This window comes from Megalobrama amblycephala, linkage group LG14 (assembly GCF_018812025.1).
Source record: "Megalobrama amblycephala isolate DHTTF-2021 linkage group LG14, ASM1881202v1, whole genome shotgun sequence".
Classification (NCBI taxonomy): Eukaryota; Metazoa; Chordata; class Actinopteri; order Cypriniformes; family Xenocyprididae; genus Megalobrama; species Megalobrama amblycephala.
Window position 1 is genome coordinate 33,655,223 of NC_063057.1, and position 8,290 is coordinate 33,663,512.

The 8,290-nt window shown below is 35.5% G+C and overlaps 1 protein-coding gene across 1 annotated transcript; it reads right to left on the minus strand.

The window, feature by feature from the left end:
• Window positions 1-1,695: 1,695 nt before the first annotated feature.
• Window positions 1,696-3,839, minus strand: LOC125244318 (ladderlectin-like). The gene is made up of 6 exons (XM_048154362.1): window positions 3,739-3,839; window positions 3,533-3,611; window positions 3,244-3,338; window positions 2,563-2,688; window positions 2,070-2,178; window positions 1,696-1,935 (listed from the first exon to the last, which is right to left on the minus strand). The coding sequence occupies exons 2-6, from the start codon at window positions 3,591-3,593 to the stop codon at window positions 1,868-1,870; spliced, it is 459 nt and encodes a 152-aa protein (XP_048010319.1). The 5' UTR covers window positions 3,594-3,611; window positions 3,739-3,839; the 3' UTR covers window positions 1,696-1,867.
• Window positions 3,840-8,290: the final 4,451 nt, after the last annotated feature.

An 8,290-nucleotide genomic window follows, 5' to 3' on the forward strand; every position in this document is an offset into this window, starting at 1 on the left:
TAAAACACATTTTCTTTAATGTGTCGTGACCATGGTCGTGACAGATTGCTGTAATGCCTCAAGAAGCTCGTAAACCGATCATCTCTTATTACGAGTCCATTTATAGCATCAAATAAACATGAATGAACATGAGAATCAATGTTGTTTCAAACGCGGAAAGATGTCAATATACACAATATAATATACAAAAGTTTAACTCCACCGAGGTTAATCTTCTAACTCCTATCTGCTTTGTCGGACAAAATGGCGGATTACTTTTAGTCGTTTGCTGCGTCCCAATTCGCCTACTTATACTACGCCCTAAAAGTATGTACTCTTTCTGTGAACAAAAAGTACTTACTTTTGAGTGTGTAGCAAAAGAGTAGACAAGCTTTGGGACATACTATCACGTCATACAATTGCGTCTTTGCTCTCTGTCGCATCCAGTCACCGTAAACTGGCCTGTCAATCATCTTACATCCTCCACATTTCATTTAGCTAATTTCCTACCGTATCGGAGAGAAATGCAGCACGTTGATCTGCAGTCGCGAGTCTTTCATGTGGAGAACTCTCCTCATATGAATGCATAATGATGCATTTAAAAGTTAATGGCCAATCAGATCTTTATAAAAGTCCACATTGGTATTTGCAGATGAAAAATAACACATATAACATAAAATAAATATTTTCTATCAGTTTGAACTGATTATTAGTCACTCAAACAACCTCTCAGCGTCGATTGTGCATATTCGCCATGTTTTGTAGTTTTTAACACTTTTTACTCGTGTTTGTAGTTCTGAACTGAATCCTCGTCCAACGCGCAATGGGTTGTGGGCAATATTAGCCTTTATAGTGTGCACGAATCCACACTTCGAAAATCTACCGGAAATAGTAGACCATCCGGGGACTTTTGGCATACTCTTTTCAACATACTATGCTTTGGGACACACTTATTTTAATCTCACATACTATTTAGGATGGATAGTATGGACATTGGGACGCAGGGACAATTTGGGTATCTCACATATTCTGAATGTCTTCGGCAGAATTAAAATGAGCCATTTTAATCTAGATTAATAAAATTAATCTATGCCCACCACTAATATATATATATATATATATATATATATATATATATATATATATATATATATACATGTATATGTATATATATATATATATATGAAGAAACAAATTAAGGGTAACACTTTACATTAAGGTTCCCTTTTTAAAGGGTTTATAAAGGTGTTTGTTAATGAGCAATAAGTCATTTACAAATGCATTATAAATCATTAATAATGCAGTTATAACTGCATGAATAAAAAGGGCAACTTTAATGCAATACCTGCCAAATAGTGAGCTGTTTTTAACTCGCATGTTATAATTGCTTAATAAATGTATTTATTTAGGTTTAGAAATTGGTCTGAAATTGTTCACGATTCAGTTTCATTAGTAATGGGATACTTTATAAGACAGAAAACAAAAAGAGCGCTGGATGAGGATGATATTTGCCTATACAATCCATTGTAGGAAACAAACGTGCAAATGTCTTCTAGTGTTTGTCAATGATGAAGCAACTGTGTGCAGCTTCCTTAAACTCATCCCATGATGATTACACCATTTAATGTCATTCTAATAACCATATCCTCAAACCTTGTGACACAATATTCTTATTTTTTTATACATTTATTTGATTTAACTCCACAACACACATGATTTGCTTTATTAATGCTTTTATTGATTAGAGGAGTGTTTCAGAGAAGGTATTGGGAAGAGAGTAAAGCTTAGAAAAGAATCAAATGAAGTTTAATTTTAAAATATAATTTTTTGTAAAGATCACACAGTGTAAAATCAATGTAACTGTGGAGCAGGATGCCTGCATATGATCTCAAGCATCTGTAACACAAATATAGCCTATTTGGCCTGAACAGGTCCAGTCGTTCCAGCAGCGGTTAGCTGTAGAGTGGAAAAATGAAATTATTCTGATCATTATAGTGGTGGTAGAATCAAAATAAAACAGAATGTTCAACCTAAGTATGATATGAAATTATAGTATTGTAAATTATTCAAAAACCAGACTGTATTCTTACAGGTCCAGCTGATATCCACACAGTTCTCAGTACTTAGATTGTTAGGTTCTGTAGCGCACCAGTTGGTAAAGTCATTCACAGTTCCATCACTCCACAGCCACTGACCTTCCTAAAGAGCAAAGACATGATTATAAGAGTGCACTACTGTACTCAGACTCCAGTATGGAGCTAATTAATTTCAGATTTAACCCATCTTCATTAGAACATTTGCATTTACTCTATAGAGCAGATATTCTAGTAACACTTTATTTTGATGGTCCCTTATGAACATTCCGTTGATTATAAGTAACAACGTGTCAACTTATTCTAACTCCAATACTCTGTTTAGAGCAGAAATTCCAGTCTACTAATTCTCGACTAAGTTAGTAGACATGTAGATGCAACGTTACTTATAGTCAACAGAATGTGTTAAAGGGACCATCAAAAAACAAGTGAAACTGAAATTCCAGTCTACAAATAAATAGATCTCTTTAGTACACACAATTTAACTTACTTGTACAGCATCATGAGCACCAATCCAAGCACGTGAGGAAGAAGTAGGCAACAGACCCAGCAGAAAATCATTTTCCGGTTTATTATGCACAGATGCGAGATTCGCACCAAGACCTTGGCAGTTTCTCTAAAGAGACAGATTTTTTATTGTCAATACAAAATCGAATCTTTTTAGAATAAAGCATAAGTGACTTTTTAAACACCATTTTAGTCATTTTCAAACAAAGTCTGATCGATTATTTGCTCAGTATCAGTTTTGTGTATTTATTTTGCAGAAAAGAAAGGTTTACTTTAAAAATAATAAAATTCCCACTTCATATTAAGTGTCTTTAACTACTATGTTCTAACATTTCAATTAATCCATTGATTCAGTGCACTTATTGTTTACATACGTTTTTACTTTGTACTTATATTAAAAAAAAATACCTGCATGTAATTACATCTGTAATTAGATCAATGATTACACTGTTGACCTTTCCTTACACCTTAACCCACCCTTAAACCTACCCATACCACCATAACTGTCCCTAACCTTACCTGTATCCACCTCAATAGCAGCACAAGTGATTTGCAATACAACATCAACACAAGTACATTGTACCTTATTGATTTATTTATATGTGGTTAAAGACATTTAATGTAAAGTGTGACCAAATCACCTTGTTGTAACTTAACACATTACCTCTGCTGTGATCCAGTTAACCGACTGAGAGAAGTACTTGAAGCACCGAAGTCCAAAACTTGACCATCCAGCGGGGCATTTCATGACTAAATCAACTGCATCCAGTACATAAATGTTAGGACATTCATAATATTCGCAGCAAAAAAAAACAAAAAAAATCATTATTATTTTATGTTTGTGTGATTTTGTGGCTAAATTAGGTGTACTTTAACACTGTAAATCCCTCATTAATCATGCGAATATTAGTAAATGGAATAGAAGGGTTTTTACAATTAGATGTTTTGGTTACCTTTTGCATTCCCCATGGAGAAGATGATGAAAAGAAGCATTAGACTTCTCAGCACTGCCATGATGAACCTGAAATGAACCTAAAAATGAATAAGCAGGAAAAGTTAGATGTCTGCACTCATATGTGGATTCTCAATATATTATAAAGACAAAAAACAAAGATACATTAGAAATGTTATTCAGTAGGTTTTTGTTCCCAAAACTCACCTTGGTTTGGTTGTTTCCTGTAGAATCTCAGAGGAAGATTTTGTGAAGTTCCAGAAACAGCTCTGCTTTTATACTTTACTTAACGTCAAGTGTGTGTGGGCTTATAGTCACGAGGATGACATGTGATTGTTTGATATGTAGAATTTATGTACACGGGAAATAAAATCCTAATATTGGAGAACGGTTTAAGATGAGCCTATAGAATAAATGTTAGTTTAACACTTAGTTACAAATATTTAAAATAACTATTTAGCTAAAGTAAATAGTAAATATTTGAAATAGCACAAATTATGAATTATAGTAATTTCCTTCTGTATAAACTTTTAGAAACATCTAAAACATTATTTTGTGAACAGTGCCTGTACAAAAATTCCTAATGTGTATTTCTAATTCATTCTAATATTTAATCTAGGAAGAAAGAACATCATTTTGATCTTTTGATCATTTTGCCAACTTTGCTGCATTTAAACCCATCAAATGTAATGACAAAATTAAATAAAAAGTAGGCCTGAAAATATTGATTCTCAGTCAAACACAACGGAGGACAGCAGGAAGGGGCCACTTGTGCTTGTAGGGGGTACACATTAACATTTATATGATATTTATTAGTCATATTTGGAAGCACATGAGAGAATTTTCATTTTTGGGTGAACTAACCCTTAAACCTGTTTTCAGGATTATTGGAAGTCATGTTTGTTTTAAATGTTGTTAAAAAACAAACATATAATAAAGCAACACTGGACAAATGGATATATATATAGTATTTCTCATTATACAGTAGACTACGTGAACATGAAACATGAACATGTAATTAAATATTTTCTTTTACCTGTATCTTTTCTCTGGTATCTGAACATCACATTACGTGGCAGCCTCTGCATGCTATTCTGCATTGGTCATCAAGTAATTCAGAAAATTTTTGGTGCAACATGATTCCAGGCTTTAGGGGGCCAAGTTTGTGGACCCAGGGGCAGTGCCTCCCAGCTCTGGAACCGTTTATTCTTATGTATGTCAGTTCAAATACACAGAAAACACATGTTAAATGTAACTAATTTAGCACATATACTGTATTTAATGAACAAGATGTTACTTGTCACTCTATGAGCATTGACTGCGCTATAGTGTTTACCTTCATGCTCTGCCTACTCTTCAGCACAGTGTAATCACAAAAACTTCAACTTAACAGACACTCCTTTAAATATCAAATATAACAGTGTTAAACTCTAGCAAGTCTTTCCTTTCATTAAAAAAACACATAAAATTACTTAATTTCAACTTTTACTCTCCTCACCAGTCCTATGCAAAGCATGTTGGGAACTAGAAATCTACTACCCAATTTCCAAAGTAACAAGACAATTTTATTAAGTTACAACAGCTTAAAAAGAAATTCAGTTAAAGCAGAAATTTGAGTTTAGTTACACACAGTATTAAGTTAAAGGGTTAGTTCACCCAAAAATGAAAATAATGTCATTTATTACTCACCCTCATGTCGTTCTACAACCGTAAGGCCTTCGTTAATCTTCAGAACACAAATTAAGATATTTTTGTTGAAATCCGATGGCTCGGTGAGTGCCAGCAATGACATTTCCTCACTCAAGATCCAGAAAGCTACTAAGAACATACAGTGGGTACAGAAAGTATTAAGACCCCCTTACATTTTTCACTCTTTGTTATATTGCAGCCATTTGCTAAAATAATTTAAGGTCATTTTTTTTTCCCTCATTAATGTACACACAGCACCCCATATTGACAAAAAGACACAGAATTGTTGACATTTTTGCAGATTTATTAAAAAAGAAAATCTGAAATATCACATGGTCCTAAGTATTCAGACTCTTTGCTCAGTATTTAGTAGAAGCACCCTTTTGATCTAATACAGCCATGAGTCTTTTTGGGAAAGATGTGACAAGTTTTTCACACCTGGATTTGGGGATCCTTTGCCATTCTTCCTAGCAGATCCTCTCCAGTTCTGTCAGGTTGGATGGTAAACATTGGTGGACAGCCATTTTTAGGTCTCTCCAGAGATGCTCAATTGGGTTTAAGTCAGGGCTCTGGCTGGGCCATTCAAGAACAGTCACAGAGTTATTGTGAAGCCACTCCTTCGTTATTTTAGCTGTGTGCTTAGGGTCATTGTCTTGTTGGAAGGTAAACCTTCGGCCCAGTCTGAGGTCCTGAGCACTCTGGAGAAGGTTTTCGTCCAGGATATCCCTGTACTTGGCCGCATTCATCTTTCCCTCGATTGCAACCAGTCGTCCTGTCCCTGCAGCTGAAAAACACCCCCACAGCATGATGCTGCCACCACCATGCTTCACTGTCGGGACTGTGTTGGACAGGTGATGAGCAGTGCCTGGTTTTCTCCACACATACCGCTTAGAATTAAGGCCAAAAAGTTCTATCTTGGTCTCATCAGACCAGAGAATCTTATTTCTCACCATCTTGGAGTCCTTCAGGTGTTTTTTAGCAAACTCCATGCGGGCTTTCATGTGTCTTGCACTGAGGAGAGGCTTCCGTCGGGCCACTCTGCCATAAAGCCCCGACTGGTGTAGGGCTGCAGTGATGGTTGACTTTCTACAACTTTTTTCCATCTCCCGACTGCATCTCTGGAGCTTAGCCACAGTTATCTTTGGGTTCTTCTTTACCTCTCTCACCAAGGCTCTTCTCCCCCGATAGCTCAGTTTGGCCGGACGGCCAGCTCTAGGAAGGGTTCTGGTTGTCCCAAACGTCTTCCATTTAAGGATTATGGAGGCCACTGTGCTCTTAGGAACCTTAAGTGCAGCAGAAATTTTTTTGTAACCTTGGCCAGATCTGTGCCTTGCCACAATTCTGTCTCTGAGCTCTTCAGGCAGTTCCTTTGACCTCATGATTCTCATTTGCTCTGACATGCACTGTGAGCTGTAAGGTCTTATATAGACAGGTGTGTGGCTTTCCTAATCAAGTCCAGTCAGTATAATCAAACACAGCTGGACTCAAATGAAGGCGTAGAACCATCTCAAGGATGATCAGAAGAAATGGACAGCACTCTCTTTTCTTGAGAGAGGAAATGTCATTGCTGTCTATGAAGGCCTCACTGAGCCATCGGATTTAATCAAAATATCTTAATTTGTGTTCTGAAGATGAATGAAGGCCTTACAGGTGTGGAATGTTTTTTTTAAAGAAATAAAATAAAAACAAACGTTGCAGGGATATGTAACAAAGTATCAATCATAATAGGCTATCTGTGCTGCTGTTTTTCATAAAGTAAATGACAGTAGTGACATTGTACAATAAAGAGGACCTTGCCATGTTGCTGTAAATGGAGCCATCAGTGTCCCGGTGTGTAGTGAGTCAGGGTCAGTACCAGTCAAGTGCGCATCAATGATCATTCTTCGCATTATACACTTTGAAGTTTCTGACAATAGGGAGTTAGATGACGTCTTTTTCTGCAATTTAAATTGTTCTTCATTCTGGTTCGTTTGAGGATCAACAGTATTTTTGTCTTTAGGCTGTTTAATGCTGAAAACTGCATGTCTGCTTTCTGCATCAAGCAAATTTAAGCAGATAATCTGAAACTAATTTAGCCGTGTTAAAAAGTAAAATAAGCATCGAGCTAAATTTAAGAAGCTAAAGTTCAGCTACATTTTACACTGTCATGTCCACACTGCTGCTGGAGCCAGGTAGTCATGATAAATAATAATGTAAATATGAAAAGATATGATATAACTCGGCAGTGGTTTGTTTGTACAATACAGGGAAACAGGGACTGAGAAAAGGTGTTCCCGGGAAGACCAGCAAATCCATGTTTATGCTAGTTGTTATCCATGTCAATCACTGATAACGGAGATAATATTGTTAATGTAAATATTTAAAGACAGTTTAAAGACATTTTTAAATATTTGCAAAATGTGTCAACATACAGTGTCAACAAACGTTTCTGGCCTTCTATGAGGAACTCCTCAATCCAGAAGATTTTTGCCATCATCATCTGAAGATTAAGTGAAGATTTAATGAGTTACATAATATATAAGATTTAATGAGTTACACAATATATAAGAAATATATTTTTAATATTTTTTTTTATAAATTAAGTATTAAAATGCAATGTATATGACTCACATGTAGCATCACTGTCATCTTGACCTCAAACACACACCAGCCAGTTCTTTGACTGCATGTAATATGTTTCTGCTCTTTCTCTGGCTGACAACTTTTCATTTTTTTCACTTTTTTTATCATAAAAAAGTGTGTTATCTCTGGATTTGAAGTTCTTGGCAGGGGTGGCGCTAGGGGTGGTCTAACAGGGCTTAAGCCCTGAATGTTTTGTTACTTGTTCTGTCATGTTTATGGATTAATGATTGTAAAGCGTCTTTGAGTTTGCAAAAAAACCCTATAAAAATAAACATTATTATTATTATTATTATTACTTCTTGTCTTTGTTGAACAATTAATCAGAAAAATAATTGTAAATACAATTACAACTGTGGCGATGACCTAATCATGAAAAGTGCATATTACAGCATTATATTTTCCCTCTTTGCATCAACAGTTACTGTTTACAATGTGCTTTTGCAGCTTA

Bases quoted from the DNA above. Each gene is read 5' to 3' on its own strand.
- LOC125244318 (XM_048154362.1), bottom strand. From the start codon at position 3,593: ATGGCAGTGCTGAGAAGTCTAATGCTTCTTTTCATCATCTTCTCCATG. The intron at 3,339-3,532 runs GTAACCAAAACA...TACTGGATGCAG, and splicing joins CTCCATGGGGAATGCAAAAG to TTGATTTAGTCATGAAATGC. The intron at 2,179-2,562 runs GTAAGTTAAATT...TTTGCTCTTTAG, and splicing joins GTGCTCATGATGCTGTACAA to GAAGGTCAGTGGCTGTGGAG.